This window comes from Miscanthus floridulus, chromosome 16, assembly GCF_019320115.1.
Source record: "Miscanthus floridulus cultivar M001 chromosome 16, ASM1932011v1, whole genome shotgun sequence".
Lineage (NCBI taxonomy): Eukaryota > Viridiplantae > Streptophyta > Magnoliopsida > Poales > Poaceae > Miscanthus > Miscanthus floridulus.
The window spans coordinates 7,976,801-7,992,965 of NC_089595.1; the positions used below are offsets into that span (position 1 = coordinate 7,976,801).

The 16,165-nt window shown below is 45.3% G+C and overlaps 1 protein-coding gene across 1 annotated transcript; it reads right to left on the minus strand.

Annotated features, from left to right (window-relative positions):
* Positions 1–758: 758 nt before the first annotated feature.
* On the minus strand, positions 759–5,651 carry LOC136512668 (uncharacterized). The gene is made up of 10 exons (XM_066506649.1): positions 4,728–5,651; positions 4,295–4,350; positions 4,125–4,207; positions 3,809–3,887; positions 3,082–3,192; positions 2,525–2,634; positions 2,317–2,400; positions 1,638–1,675; positions 1,470–1,530; positions 759–903 (listed from the first exon to the last, which is right to left on the minus strand). The coding sequence occupies exons 1-10, from the start codon at positions 5,596–5,598 to the stop codon at positions 846–848; spliced, it is 1,551 nt and encodes a 516-aa protein (XP_066362746.1). The 5' UTR covers positions 5,599–5,651; the 3' UTR covers positions 759–845.
* Positions 5,652–16,165: the final 10,514 nt, after the last annotated feature.

The window sequence follows — 16,165 nt, forward strand, 5'->3', positions numbered from 1 at the left end:
ACTTGTGACGGTGAGGTTAATCGTCATGCATAGGAATAGTTATATATACTTTGTTAAAATTTAGTGACTGTTTGCTTTGTGCATGCATGTTTTTGACGAATACCTTCGTGATGATGAATTTGGTGGTTCTGTTAAAAAAAATGTTGTAAGCGAAGTTCTGAGGCGAATATCAATAATAAGATTATGGCGAATACATTTAGCTTAGAAGGAAAAACAAGATAATAATGTCCAAGAGGTCAAGAGTCAATACAGAGTTTTCTTGAAGGTATCAAATAGAGCTTCTTGCTCGCTTATGATATCTTCCTCTGCCTACTTCCATCGACTTAATTAAGGTTCTTTCCGAAAGATGCCAAATATGGGGAAACAATCTTAATTGTATTGTTCTAGTGCTTCATTTTGAACATTTCAACATTTCCACTTATAAAGTCGAACTAGTTTATCTGACATATTGACCTCGCGTTCATAAATTGTTGGATCAAAAGTTTAAGAAAAATGTTGACTTAGGGTTTCAGCACGGACGCAACCTGACAAGCTGGTCGTGAAGTTGGCGTGGGGCACGGCAACACCAACACGCGGGTTACCATTGCGCTGACGACAGGTGATGGTTGCCAACGAGTCAACCACAGCCAACTTTCAAAAAAAAACTCACTTTATGAGAAATAAAAAATTTAAACTAACATTTATGATACCAAATAAATATCATTACACTAGTTATGAAATATATTTTCATAGTAAACCTATTTGGATACATAAATGTTGATGCTGTTTTCCACAAACTTGATTAAATTAAAAAAAAATTGACTCATTTCAAATCTCTAATTACATTCTTTTTGAGACAGTCAAATCTATAATTGCATGCCTTTTTTAGACGGAAGGAGTACGCAGCTGCGGGTGTGACCTAACCTGGTAACACAGGGTGCAGACATAGGGTTCAGATAAATGCAAAGTAGCTTTTGTATCTGACTATTTTTTCCAAGCAACAACCGAAAAGGACAGGTAGTTCCTGTAATTCACTATAGGTAGAAAAAGAAATTAACCCAATTTATAAGAAAAAAAACAGACATGAAAACTTTTTAGTGACATGGTTAATTATTAAAGGAAAACCGTCAAAAAACTAAACACGGCAACCCAAACGACTAACCCCCGAGCAACCCACTTAGGTACAACACACAAGTGAGGGAGCCCAACGTCATCATTGTCAAGCTCATCACAACAAGACAAGCTTCGTGTTCCTCTATGAAAAATTGAGGACGCACTGAATTGGATTTGCATCTGTTCAGTTCGGCCCAGCCCGCGTTGACAGCCCTGGGTCTGATATGAATGGATGCCTATTTCTGGATGCCTACTCAAGTGGCATAATTTCTATATAATTGGTGACAAATGACATGGCCACTGGTTGCAAGCCGCATGTAACCTAGCTCGCATCCCCCAAAGTCCAGAAGGCAGGTTTAATTAATGATCATAAATACCCCTTGGTGATTTGTTGCTCAAGCTCATCGAAGTTCCAAGCATCATTGACCGAGTATTCACCTGCAAAATAAGCCTTAGAAACCTTCACAAGCAACAAATCTTCACTGGACTAGAACTACAGCTGAACCATGTAGACAGTAGCCAAGAGGCACAGCACAGAAAATTACCTATTGAGTCTCTCCGCAAGGCAGTTAAATGAGCACAGCTGCAGGAAAATGTATATACTGAATTTGGTCACCGAAATATATTAGCATAAAAAACATGTCGATGGATAAGAACAGTAACTGAAATGAAAATGGGGGGAAAAGGATCATGTGGTTATTCTACAATTAAACGACAAGAGTATATATTAAACATCCAGAAAAAAGGGAGGAACAAGTATTTGGGTTCAGTACAACAAATACATGGAACTAGCCAACTTCAGTAAAATAGCTAAGTTATTTAAAAAAAAAACTTCCAGCCCAAAGACATAATACTTGTGAAATATGAAATATCAAACTTGGTTGAATCTTTGACAGAGCAGGTACAAGCAGGGTGCATAAGCATAGGACCAAAACACATAGGGGCTAGGCTCTATGCAGACTTTTAGCCTTATGGTGTTCAAAGATATGTAGAACTCCATTGGACACATAAAGTAACTTGCTACCATAAAAGGATGACAATAGTGAAAGGATATTGCACAATCATAACAACTGAAACATTTATAGAAACCTGAAAAGGAAATATAAATGTAATCCTGACACCGATCACTTAGAGCACATTATACATGCTGATGTTCATTAATGCAGACTGCACACACAGAAAGTAAACAGAAAATAAGGCTAACACAGGAATAATTGTGCCAACCTTCCAAGTGCTTTACCCAAGTCCGCACATAGGGACCGAACATATGTTCCTTTTGAGCAAGTAACTCGAAATATCAAATTCTGTCTGTAGAATGCAAACCAAAAAAAAAAGAACAATCATCAAGAGTACAGGTAATCATATGAACACTGACCAGATATTTATTATCCGCTATGAATTCAAAGGTAGGAAAAGAGGAATGTAAGAATACCTGTCTTCCAAACTGCGCTCAATATCAAATTGGTATATTGATATTCTTCTTGGTGAAAGCTCTACTGTTTCACCCCTCCTTGCTTTGTCATACATCTTTTCACCACCAACCTGATTTCATGGTCAATTAACATTGTGAGCTTGTGAATTTGTCATACACGTTTTGGAAATAACACAACTTGTGAACTTGTGGTTTCATGGTTGATTAACTTTTGAGTAGTAGGCAGTGTGACAGCAGATGGAAGATTAGTAATATCAAACTGTATCATGATCAAAACCAACTATCCTTATGTCAGAAAGCGCAGTACACAGACAAGTCCTGAGATAGTATGACAAAGTTAACCTATATGCATGTTATCTTTCTATTTCCCTTTTTGCTCTTCATAAGTGAACAATATACTTCTAGTGGTTTAGTAGCTTATTATCCAAAAGTGTAAAACTGCTGAGCAGATTGTCATACATGCATAACAGAAAGTCAGCACCACCCACGAACAACTCTAGCAACATTCTTTTAAAGAAATTGTAGAAAAAATAGCTTTAGGTACAAGAATAGGGTACCTTAATGGCAGAAAACATTGGAGGAACTTGCCATATCTCACCCTTGAATGATGCTGCTGCCTTTCTAATATCTTCATCTTTGATGTGTTCCCATGGTTCCCTCTGGATAATCTGATCATAGAAGGATGTAAGGCATTACTGTCATCTAAGAAGAATTGTGAATACAAATAATTAAAATCAAAGCTAATATAAAAAAATAACTATACAGGATCAGATTTAGGAAAACACAAGTGGTTTAACTAATTATTTCAAGAAAAGGTTAAGATTGCACACAATCAACTATTGAGATCTGAAAATAGAGTTTGTAATTTCTGACATTTGTAAAGATAGGATCAACAAATGCTTGCAGAATTTACAGTCACCTACTATACTATATATAGACTATATATGCTAATAAGGTGATCAGCCTCTTTTTAGGATATAATCTTTCAATACGACTTCCCAGCAACATTGTACAAAAGCATAATTAACTGTGAAAATAGAGTTAACAGTCACCAACTAAAAGATATGTGGACAATATATGCTGATAAGTGATGAACCTCTTTTCAGGGTAGAATCTTTCAATAAGATTTCCCAGCAACATAGAAAAGAAGCATAACTAACTGCGAACCAAATAGGTTGTTATTTGGTGATGCTTCCCCAAATCCCTTCAATAATGCAGATCCATTTGCAACCCCTGAATAAAAGAATGTTCAGCAGACCATTGTAGAGATGCTAGGATACATACTGGTGAATCTGCATCCCAGGTTGATGTGGCTTCTCCAAGTCGGAAAACACCGCTATAGCCTTTAACCATTCCTTGGTAGCTTCAGAAGCATGAGATCATTCAGAAAAACAATGTACAGCAAGTGCTAGAGATGGAGGGATGATAAGTAGACATAGTATGTAAAACAATTCTTTCAGAGTCCATCATATTTTATTTTTCCCCCAAAGCCTACAATACAGTCTATACTAGGGCAAATTTGAAGATAAGCGTGAACCAGAGGACAATTGTCCCAGCAACCACAAGAATAAGCTTTCCCCGAAAGTTAAGACGATGTTACCTATCAACTATTTTGGTTGCTTTTCCTACACAAACAATCAACAATCCAGTTGCCATGGGGTCCAGAGTTCCAGCATGTCCAACCTGAGACCACACAAATATTGCAAAACATATACTTAATGCTAAGGGCTAATGCTACATTCAGATACAGTGAAAAAGCCCTGATATCACCTTTTGTACTTTCACCAAGCGCCGCAACTTGCCACAAACAGTAAATGAAGTCCATCCTGAGATTAGAGGAAAGACGAGTTCAGATGAATTGTTCAGGATGGAAGGCAACAGAGCAAATTAATAAAACACCACTCGAACCTAATCCTGTCCGCACATTAACTAATTATTATCTGCCCTGAAAGGAAACACAACACAGAACCCTGTCTTGAGGCAAAGCTGCAGAAGTGCCACACTAACTGATTGCCATGTAATTGTTGCTCTAATCGCTCACATTTCACAAAAGGAATTTTCCAGTGGTGCATCATATAAAAGTATCTAAAATACTACTGTTGTCTTAATCTCACAGACGGCAACCTAGTAGTACTGCCGATGATACATTTTGGTGAGAATCCCAGAACCTGCAATGCACCAAAGGGGAGGCGAAAGGCATCACCTTTGGGCTTGTCGATGAGCACGATGGTCCCGGCCGGGCCGTCCCACCTGGGCGGCAGCTCCGTGGTCCTGGTGACGAGGTACGGCTGCGGCCGCTCCTCCTGCTTTAGCACCTCCCGCTTCACCTGCTGCGGCTCTTTTCCCGGTCTCTTGGTCTTGGTGTCGGCTTGGCCGGGGCCCTTCTTCAGAGACCTGAAGAAGTCCTCCACCTTCCTCTCCAGCACCTCCCCTTTGTCGTCGCTGTCGCCGCCCTTCTTACTGACCACCCGCTCCTCTCCCTTATCTTCCTTCTTCTGGTCGTCGAAGAAGACGAGGCTCCTATCGGCGTCGGAGGCCGGGGCAGCGTCAGCAGAGACGAATGCATTGTCGAGCGACTGGTGGGGGAAGTACTTCTTCTCCAGGCGGTAGAGCATACGGTAGTGCTTGTCCTTCTCCCACGGCATAGCGAAGGTGTCGTGGAAGTAGAGCGCTTCCTCGCGCGCGTGCAGGCGCGGGAAGTCCACCACCTCCGGCCGGAGCTCGACGAATTCCGACGACGAGGAGGAGGGCCTGGTGGTGGTGGTGGCGTCAGGGTCGGGGAGGAGGCGGCTGCGGCGCTTGCGGAGGTACCGGCGCTTGGCGCGGTCGAGCGGCTGCTCGTCGGATGCTGGCTGCGGCTGGCGGCCGGCCCCGGCGGCGTCGGAGGCGGAGGATTTGGGGGGATTGGGTTCCGCGGGGCGGTGCACGATGAGGTCGTAGTAGAGAGGGTAGGGAGTCGCGGTGAGCGAGAGGAAGCGGTGCGGGAGGCGGAGCAGCGGAGACGGGGAGGAGGAGGAGGAGGGCAGCAGCGCCGCCCTCGCCGCCGCCGCCATGGCTCCCGCACGAGGAGGCATTCGTGTCCCCGCGGTGCGCGGGCCGCTTGCTATCGGTAGGGCCGTAGGGGAAGGGAGAACCGAGTCATGCGGCAGCCCAGCCGTTTGACCTGCAGCAGACGGTGCAGATGGAGAGCATTGCATCATCGATGTCCATGAGGACTTGCAGGTAAGAAAATGGATGACGACAATTAAAAATGCAACGAACTGTCATGTTTTATAACATAATAAAAATAAAGTTGATTTTTAAGAGCAATGTTTAAATCAAAAATCAGAGAATAAATAAAATTACGGTAATGTTACTATTAAGACATCCGAAAGGTTGGACGTCGCTCCACTCACTGACGCATGCGCCTTCTCGCCTGAAAAAGCAAAATCAACTCCCGCACACCTCGCTCTGCTCCCGTCCTTACCCTTTCCGTGCTCGTCATCCCCTGCCGTAGCGCACCAACGCCCGACGTCCTCCCCCACCGAGAGCCTCCAACGATCACAGATCCGACGGCCCTCTCCCTACCTCGGCGAGATCTATGGAGCAGGAGCAAGATCCACTCGCCTCTGGCGAGATCCATGGAGGTGAGATGATGGTGTTGCAGGGAAGTGGACGCCCTCTCATCCACCAGGCGTGGCGGCCTCTCCACCCCTGACGGTGCCCTCTCTCACCCTAGCGATCGCTCCCCCGACCTCGGCGGCCATGGTGATCCTCGCCCCCCATCCCTCACTATCTCCCACCGAGCCAAGCCCGGTACTGGTGGCGGTGGTGCTCGTGCGCCGCCACTCGTCGCCAGCTCCAACCCCAACGGCTAGAATCGACCAGCCCAGGCTTCCCCTTCCATATGTTGCAAATGTATGTTTCTGGTGTTTCAGTCATTTCAAAGGTATGTTGCAGTTGTGTTTTTATGGTTGTTGGAAAAGTAGATTAGAGGATGTTGTATATGTTGCAAGTGTTTCAGAAGTATGTTGTAAGCATTTGTTCAAAATATTTCATCTGTTTCCACACGTATGTTGCAACCGTATTTATCTGGATGTTGCATATTTTTTCACACATATGTTGCAACAGTATGTTCCAAATGTTTCAGTTGTTTCAGTCTTATGTTGCAGTAAGTGTTTTTTTCATGTTGCACTTGTTTTATCTGGATGTTGCATATGTTTCATACACATGTTGCAAGCGTATGTCCCAAATGTTTCATCTGTTTCAAATGTACGTTGCATTCGAGTGTTTCTTTTTGCAAGCGTAGGGCCAAGCCGCGGCCACCGACACGTGGAGGAGGTGCGGGCCGCCGTCAGCAGTGTGGGGAGGAGGCACATGTCGCACGGTGCTGTTGTGGAAGAGACGGGTGCGAGTCTTTTAGGCAGTCTAGAAGAGACGGGCGCCGCGCCAGTGTGAAAGAGGCGGGGGCGAGTCATCCAAGCAATGTGAACAACGGATCTGAAACAGGCGATTTGGATGCGAGCGCTGGAAACGGAGCTGGTGCGACGCATGCATCCGGACCACCATGTGCAAGTGCCGCCGATAAAATTATGCTATTGGAGCCACTATGTTTTTTTCTTTATCGGCCTTCGATGAGATGAGATCATCCATGCATGATTTTAAAGCCCAACACGGCCCGAAACAACCCACCAGGCATTCAACCTGACACGCAGGCCACCCAAATAGGTCCATGAGCCAGCAGCCCATCGCCGCATTGCGCTCTCCTGGTCCCTCCTGGCTCTCGGACAGCCAGAGAGAAAGGCACGATAGGGCGGCTGTGGCTTCATCACGAGTACATACAAAGCACAAGTATTTGGGTGATTATGCAAGCGGTAGATCGATGTGCTTTTTTTTAATAAACAACCTTATGTTGATGTTTTTTTTTTGTCACCAACTAATAAATTTAGTGCCACGTGTTGGTTCGGATCACTAGCTCTAGGAAATTCAAAAGTACATTTAGGCCCATTTGGCATAGCTCAAGTGAAGTTGTTTTTTAAAGTTTCGCCTCAACCAACATCTTTATTAACGAAGCTAAAGCTGTTTTCCAACTTGTTTTGCAAAATAGCTCATGATGGAAGACAAAATGAATGAAATGACAACAATAGCCCCCATTTTTCCCTTTCCACTTTTTTTCCTATTTTTTCTCCTACCCATCGGTTTCCTCCATGAGTCATGGCTGCGCCAACACCTGCAAGCCCCGGCGTGACATGCGGGCCCCAGCGGCCGCGAACGCCTCGCGAGCCCAGCCTCGCTCGAAGGTCGCGCGTGCCTCGCGAGCTCCGGCGGCCGCAAGCGCTCCGCGAGCCCCAGGAGCACGTGCCTCGCGAGCTCCGACATCCACATGTGCCTCGGCGACAACGGCTGCGCCGCTTGCACCTTGTCCCGGCTGCCGTGGTGCTCGCGCCCGCTCATGCCCCAGCGACAACAGTCGTGCTGCTCACCTGTGGTCCGAGGCCGCGGCGTGCTCCTAGCTCCGGTGGCCTCTGCCGTCTTCTTCTGATGTGACATGTCTCTCCTTCATTCGTCCGCACAGGGCTCCTGGCAGCCGTGTCCCGCCGCCCCCGCCTACCATGCCCTAGTGGCCACACTCCGGCGGGCCACGCCCAGACGAGCCGCGCTCCGGCGACCGCGCTCCCGGCGGTTTGCGCTCCCGTGGACGTGCCCCGGGCAAGCCACGCCCCGGTGAGCAGCACCCCTGAAGGTCGCGCTCCGGCAGGCCATGCCCCATCGCCTACCTCTTGCGAGCTCATAGCTCTCTCTCTGCCTGGGCAAAAGGAGTCTTTTGTGCATGCTGGGCCCCACATGTGTTAGGTGAAACTGGGATAAGCTATTTTTTCAGCTCTCTTCCATCCCATCCTCTTGTGATAGGAGGGAAAAACAGCTTCATCCATGAAGCTGTTTTGAAAAGGGGTTTTTAGAAAGAAAAAAAAACAGCTCACAACATTTCATGAAGCTATTGGTGAAGCTATGCTAAATAGGTCCTTAATGGGTGTTACCCTCGCGTTCTCTTTCTTATTCGACTGATATGAGTCGAGCATAAGTTTAATCTCATGTGAAGTCATATATATCGTGTTAATGAGGGTGCCCGTTGTATGGATACACGTCAACTAAAATAATTAAACATTGTTGTTATTCCAAGAATCTGCGGTCATTGAGCAGAGATTAACAAATTGAATTCGAGTAAAATCTCTGAATCAGTATCCAACAGTGTTAGAAAAATTTTATTGTATTTCACTGAAAGCACGACGAACACTATCACTGGAAAATAATGGCAAAAAATTCCAAGAGCCTCCCTTAGTCGCAGTGGCTCTAGAGTTTGAAAGTCAAGTTGTGGATGTGTTGTAAGATTCACCGGACTCAGACATGAACCTTTTGCAAGAATGATAAATTGGAGCTGGCATCTTTGAATAACAAATGTACTCGACCCAAGCAAGAAACACAAATCTCACGGGGCAACAAAGCAATTATGCTCATAAAGAAGAGTGTTCCTAGGTAAACTTGTAATTACAGGCCACAGAGCCAATTTGCTTTGCATAGTCTCGCATTGTCGCATAAGCATATGTGCTAAGAGTTGTGGCTTGAATCTTGCAAGCACTAAAAACACCTGACCATCTTCATGACCTCTATCGTGCTCCTTATTGTTGTCAGGACGGGATATCGATATAATGTAGAGGTGCTAGCAAAATGGCAAGTGTGCATCATCTTACTTGATACCAGTCCTATTAGTGCTATGCTCCACCATGCATCCTCCTTTCGGCTCCGCCATCAGCGAACTCCCACTACATAGAGACCCTTATATATGAACCATGCCTGTCATCAAAATACAAGACATGTTCCTCATTCCAAGACCAGATGCTGTTGAAAAATAAGGCATTTTCATATTTATTTTAATCCATAAAAATAACGCAATAAAAAAGAGAGTGAAGTCATGAATAAAAAGACAGAAACAATTCATGACAAATGTTAACATGATGATAAGACAAATTATAGAGCCGAAACATATGTGAAACATTGTTTTACATAGCTGAAGCATCACAGACATGATCACAAATATAAAAGATGTGTTCTCAAATATCAAGATCATGATGATCACAAAATTAAAAGGAACCAGAAAACCAGTACTAGCATAATCATCCAAATCAACCAAACAGAGCATGTTGAATATGAAAGCAGTATTGCCTAGGAACATCATGATATTGATAATGAAACTCAGAAGAGGGTGAAGGAGATTATACCCTGCGGCGGAGCCGCTCGCACCAGGAAAAGCCATGGTGGTGCTTTGTTGTTGTAGTCGTCCCGCTCGATGCAGTGCAGAAAAAGGACGCCGTGAAGAGGCACCGCTACAGGTTCACCAGCGAGTAGTCGTGCCACCACCGACACTCCCCAAAAACGTAATCGCCCGTCTTCACCCGAGCAGGTGAAGCCCACGACGGAGATGCGTTCCAGAGGCCTACTCTTCCATCTCTGGTGCTCGCCGGAGGTGGAACGGGAAGAACTTGCGCTGCTAGAAAGTGGTGTACTTCGCCAAGAGAGCCTAACCGAGAGGGGAGGATTTGTTTTATAGGCAGAGGCCAGAAGACGAGAAGCCGACGGCACCGAGGGGTCACACCTCCCTTCTACGGTGGGAGAGACGGAGACGGAGAGCCAGAAGTCACGGGAGTTAACCTCCAATCAATTTGTCACAGGAAACGGAAACGGAGTTTCAAAAATAAAGGCCTTGCCCGCCCGTCCGCTCGTCGCCGCCCGCCCGCCCGCCTGCCTGCCTCGCCACGCCATGCCCACGGGCACGGGCTCGGGCCGGGCCGGGCGGTGGCGGCGGCGGCGTGCGCCGCGCGTGTGGCATCCAGGTGATTCACTTTTACTTCTCAAATAGATCGATCAATGATCAAGTATTTAAGTAGAGTCTCCTCTCGATTAAATTCCCATATGGTATAAAACCATTAATGTACATGTACGGACCATAGAGTTTAATAGAGATATTAAATAAATGGGCCAAGCCCATAATATCTAACAATCCCCACCAAACTCTAGGGTACGCAGTTTGAAGTTCTCAGAACCACATTCCTTTTATATACCAGTGTTTCGATGGAGACTGTTAAGTTGAACATCCATCTAGAAAGCTAGCTACACTCATCCACAACTGAACAATGGACAGAACCTTGAATTGACAGTTTTGTGCGAGATGAGTTTCACATAGCCTCTTAACTGATACTAGGCTGCCAAGTACCTTTCCTCTGTTTTGAAGCATATAAGTCACACTTCGAGGCCTTTTCATGAGCATCTAGAGATTACCCATATCTCATAGATTGTGACTAGCAATCGAGCTCATATAGGTGTGTTCCTTATAGGATGTTCTGTAGGACAACATCCCCGCTATACCAAGCCGCTCGGATCACATTAAGAACTTAATCATCCTGCCTAACAGTATTGGAGAGACGGTGCATCTCCAACGAACTGAGCTATAATCTAAGGGGTCTCTCCCTCAGTCAATCAACAGCTTGTTTCGCCATCCTAATTCACGGGATCTCCGATCACATAGGATAGGTTACCACTGTTGATGGCTCTATGTGGGTCTCAAACCCAGTTCCCTCGATGCACCTTCTATCACATTGCGTGATAGACCCTTAGTGAATTGATCTGCCAGATTATTTGATGTATGGACATAGTCCAATGCAATTACTCCGGAGTTTCTCAGTTTTCTGACAGTCTTCAAACGTCTCTTCACATGCTTTGTGGACTTCATGTTATCCTTAGAACTGTTTACCTTAGTGATCATAGTTTGATTATCACAGTTCATGGAAATTGCTGGGATTGGTTTCTCAACAATCGGCAAATCCATCAAGAGATCACGGAGCCACTCTGCCTCAGCACTAGCGGTATCCAATGCGGTCAGTTCTGCTTCCATTGTAGACTTCGTTAAGATAGTCTGCTTGTAAGACTTCTAAGAAACAGCACCACCTCCAAGTAGAAACACGTATCCACTCGTGGCATACAGCTGATCCGCATCAGAAATCCAATTAGCATCACAATAACCCTCTAGTACCCTCGGATACCCGGAAAAGTGAATGCTGTAACTCATTGTCCCTTTCAAATAGCGCAACACTCTCTCAAGAGCATTCCAGTGAGTATCTCCCGGATTTGACACAAACCGGCTCAGTTTGCTTACAGCGAATGAGATATCAGGCCTGGTTGCGCTAGCTAGGTACATAAGAGAACCAATTATCTGTGAATATCTCAATTGGTCTCTTGCAATTCTGTGATTCTTCCTCAAATGAACACTTGGATCGTGCGGAGTAGGAGCAGGCGTACACTCACTGTACCCAAATCGGTTCAAGACCTTTTCCACATAGTGAGACTGCATAAGAGTTACCCCACCACTTCCTTCCTCCCTTGAAAGCTTAATGTTGAGAATAACATCAGCCTCTCCTAAGTCTTTCATCTCAAAGTTACTCGACAAAAAATCTTTTACTTCTTTAATCACATTTAGATTGTTGCCAAATATTAATATATCATCCACATATAGGCATAATAACACACCATCACCACCACCAAACCGATAATATACACATTTATCAGCTTCATTCACAACAAAGCCGGTTGATGTTAGAGTTTTATCAAACTTCTCATGCCACTGCTTGGGGGCTTGCTTTAGGCCGTACAGGGACTTCAATAACTTACAAACTTTACCCTCTTGACCATTTGCAATAAACCCATCAGGCTGATCCATGTAGATCTCTTCCTCAAGCTCTCCATTTAGGAAGGCTGTCTTAACGTCCATCTGATGAATGAGAAGACCATGTGAGGCAGCTAGGGATAGCAACACACGAATGGTCGTCAATCGAGCAACAGGTGAGTAAGTATCAAAGTAATCTTCACCTTCCTTCTGTGTATAACCCTTAGCAACAAGCCTAGCCTTGTACTTCTCAATTGTACCATCAGGCCCCAGCTTCTTTTTAAACACCCATTTGCAGCCCACAGGTTTGCAACCAAATGGACGGTCAACCACTTCCCACGTCCCATTGGACATAATGGAGTCCATCTCACTTTGCACTGCCTCCTTCCACATGTCGGAATCAGGAGAGTAGTATGCCTTAGAAACAGTTGTGGGAGTGTCATCCACGAGATATATAATAAAGTCTTCTCCAAAGGATTTTGCAACTCTTTGCCTCTTACTCCTTCGAGTGACAGTATTATCATCCTCCTCAGGATTTTGCTCAAGCTCATGGGTGTTATCATCAGCGTGTATATTCGATTCATGAAGTTCAGGAACAGGATCATGACTAGACATGCTAGATGCACCTATTTTCATTGGAAATTCATTCTCAAAAAACGTGGCATCTCTAGACTCCATGACCGTTCCAACAGCCATATCAGGAGCACTAGAATTTATTATTAAAAAACGATAGCCCACACTATGAATGGCATAGCCTAGGAAAACACAATCTATAGTTTTTGGTCCAAGCTTTCGCTTTTTGTTTATTGGCACGTTCACTTTGGCCAAACAACCCCAAACGCGAAGATAAGAAATATTTAATCTCTTTTTCTCCCATTCCTCAAATGGAGTGATTTCTTTGTTCTTTGTGGGCACTCTATTTAGGACATGATTCGCAGTTAAAATTGCCTCACCCCACCATTCCTTAGATAAACCAGCTGTCTCCAACATGGCATTCACCAAGTCAGTTAGAGTGCGGTTCTTTCTCTCAGCAATCCCATTGGATTGTGGTGAGTATGGAGGTGTCCTCTCATGAATTATACCGTGCACCGTGCAAAACTCAGAAAATTCATTAGAGAAATATTCTCCCCCGCGATCGGACCGCAACCGTTTGATATGTTTTTCAAGTTGATTCTCAGCCTCAGCTTTAAAGGTTTTAAAATAATGTAATGCCTCATCTTTTGTTTTAATTAGGTACACATAGCAATATCGAGTGCAATCATCTATGAACGTTATGAAGTATCTCTTACCACCTTTTGTCAAAATTCCGTTCATTTCACAAATATCGGAATGGATGAGTTCAAGTGGTGCCAACTCTCTCGCCGCAACTGCCTTGTGAGGCTTGCGAGGTTGTTTTGCCTCAACGCATGTATGACATTTGGAGCTTTTGGCAACGTCAAATTTAGGAATTAAATTCAAACCAGCTAAGCGGGACATGCAACCAAAGTTAACATGACATAATCGAGAATGCCAAATATTCATCTCAACATTAACGTTATTAACGACATTATTCACTGCAAGAGGTAAAGTATCAACCAAAGACAAGCGGAACAAGCCTCCGCTCTCATAGCCTTTTCCAACAAAGGTTCCATACTTCGACATAACACATTTATTCGACTCAAACACAAGTTTAAAACCGTCTCGACATAGCAAAGAGCCACTAATAAGATTTTTCCTTATTGAGGGGACATGATGCACGTTCTTGAGTTGCACGGTCTTCCCCGAAGTAAGCTTCAGATCCACCGTACCAACACCATGAACACCAGCACGCGCGCCATTCCCTATCAGCAAGGCTCCACTCCTCCCGACCTGGTAAAAAGAAAACAATGACTTATCAGCACACACATGTATATTTGCACCTGTATCAACCCACCAATCAGGTGAGGAACAAACTGTAAATGCAAATAAATTACCATACCCAGCAGCGTCTGCATCAGTCTCAATGGTGTTGACTGTCTTCGCCTTTGGTGGAGGCTTCCACTTAGCCTCAGGACACTCTCTAGAAAAGTGCCCAGTGTTCCCACAAGTGAAGCAGTTTATCTTTGCCTTGTCTAATCCCATCTTCTTATTATTACCTTTCTTGAAGAAGGTAGTGGATTTCTGCTTAAGCTCCTGCTGGGGCTTCTTCTTTTGTGGCTTAGGACGAAACTTTTGCACCACATGTGCACTAGTAGTCGCCTCACCATTCCTGCCCTTGCTCTTTCCCTTAACATCCTTTGCTCTTGCCTTGTCCTCAACATCAAGAGTGCCAACAAGTTCAGCAATGCTAAACTGCTGCCTCTTGTGTTTCAAGGTAGTAGCAAAATCAGTCTAGGAAGGTGGCAGCTTAGCAATAATGCACCCTGCCACGAACCTGTCAGGGAGAGGACAGCCGTACAGCTCCAATTCCTTCACCAGTCCCTGTATCTCATGAGCCTGTTCGACTACAGGACGGTTATCAACCATCTTGTAGTCATGGAACTGCTCCATGATGTACAGCTCAGAGCTGGCATCGGAAAGATCGTACCGGGCCTCAAGGGCTTCCCACACAGCTCTGCCAGTCGGGAGTGGTATGTAGGCATCAACCAGAGAATCATTGATGATGCTCAACAGTGCAGCCTTGCACATGGTCTCAGCATGTCCCCAAGCCTGTTCATCCTCATCGGATCTCACAGTAGCAGGCTGCTCATTGAGCACATGACCACAACGCATGGCCGACAACCACAGAAGGGCTTTCTCACGCCACCTCTTGTAGTGAGTGCCCTCAAACGGCGTAGGCTTTAGCATGCCCGCAAAGCCAACAGATGAAAATGGCCTGAAATTACGTTTTTGGAATGTTGAAAAATAAGGCATTTTCATATTTATTTTAATCCATAAAAATAACGCAATAAAAAAGAGAGTGAAGTCATGAATAAAAAGACAGAAACAATTCATGACAAATGTTAACATGATGATAAGACAAATTATAGAGCCGAAACATATGTGAAACATTGTTTTACATAGCTGAAGCATCACAGACATGATCACAAATATAAAAGATGTGTTCTCAAATATCAAGATCATGATGATCACAAAATTAAAAGGAACCAGAAAACCAGTACTAGCATAATCATCCAAATCAACCAAACAGAGCATGTTGAATATGAAAGCAGTATTGCCTAGGAACATCATGATATTGATAATGAAACTCAGAAGAGGGTGAAGGAGATTATACCCTGCGGCGGAGCCGCTCGCACCAGGAAAAGCCATGGTGGTGCTTTGTTGTTGTAGTCGTCCCGCTCGATGCAGTGCAGAAAAAGGACGCCGTGAAGAGGCACCGCTACAGGTTCACCAGCGAGTAGTCGTGCCACCACCGACACTCCCCAAAAACGTAATCGCCCGTCTTCACCCGAGCAGGTGAAGCCCACGACGGAGATGCGGTCCAGAGGCCTACTCTTCCATCTCTGGTGCTCGCCGGAGGTGGAACGGGAAGAACTTGCGCTGCTAGAAAGTGGTGTACTTCGCCAAGAGAGCCTAACCGAGAGGGGAGGATTTGTTTTATAGGCAGAGGCCAGAAGACGAGAAGCCGACGGCACCGAGGGGTCACACCTCCCTTCTACGGTGGGAGAGACGGAGACGGAGAGCCAGAAGTCACGGGAGTTAACCTCCAATCAATTCGTCACAGGAAACGGAAACGGAGTTTCAAAAATAAAGGCCTTGCCCGCCCGTCCGCTCGCCACCGCCCGCCCGCCCGCCTGCCTGCCTCGCCACGCCATGCCCACGGGCACGGGCTCGGGCCGGGCCGGGCGGTGGCGGCGGCGGCGTGCGCCGCGCGTGTGGCATCCAGGTGATTCACTTTTACTTCTCAAATAGATCAATCAATGATCAAGTATTTAAGTAGAGTCTCCTCTCGATTAAATTCCCATATGGTATAAAACCATTAATGTACA

Coding starts and splice junctions, on each gene's coding strand:
- LOC136512668 (XM_066506649.1), bottom strand. CDS start 5,598: ATGCCTCCTCGTGCGGGAGCCATGGCGGCGGCGGCGAGGGCGGCGCTG. Junction 4,351..4,727: donor GCTCATCGACAAGCCCAAAG/GTGATGCCTTTC, acceptor CTCTAATCTCAG/GATGGACTTCATTTACTGTT. Junction 1,531..1,637: donor CTTGCGGAGAGACTCAATAG/GTAATTTTCTGT, acceptor CTTATTTTGCAG/GTGAATACTCGGTCAATGAT.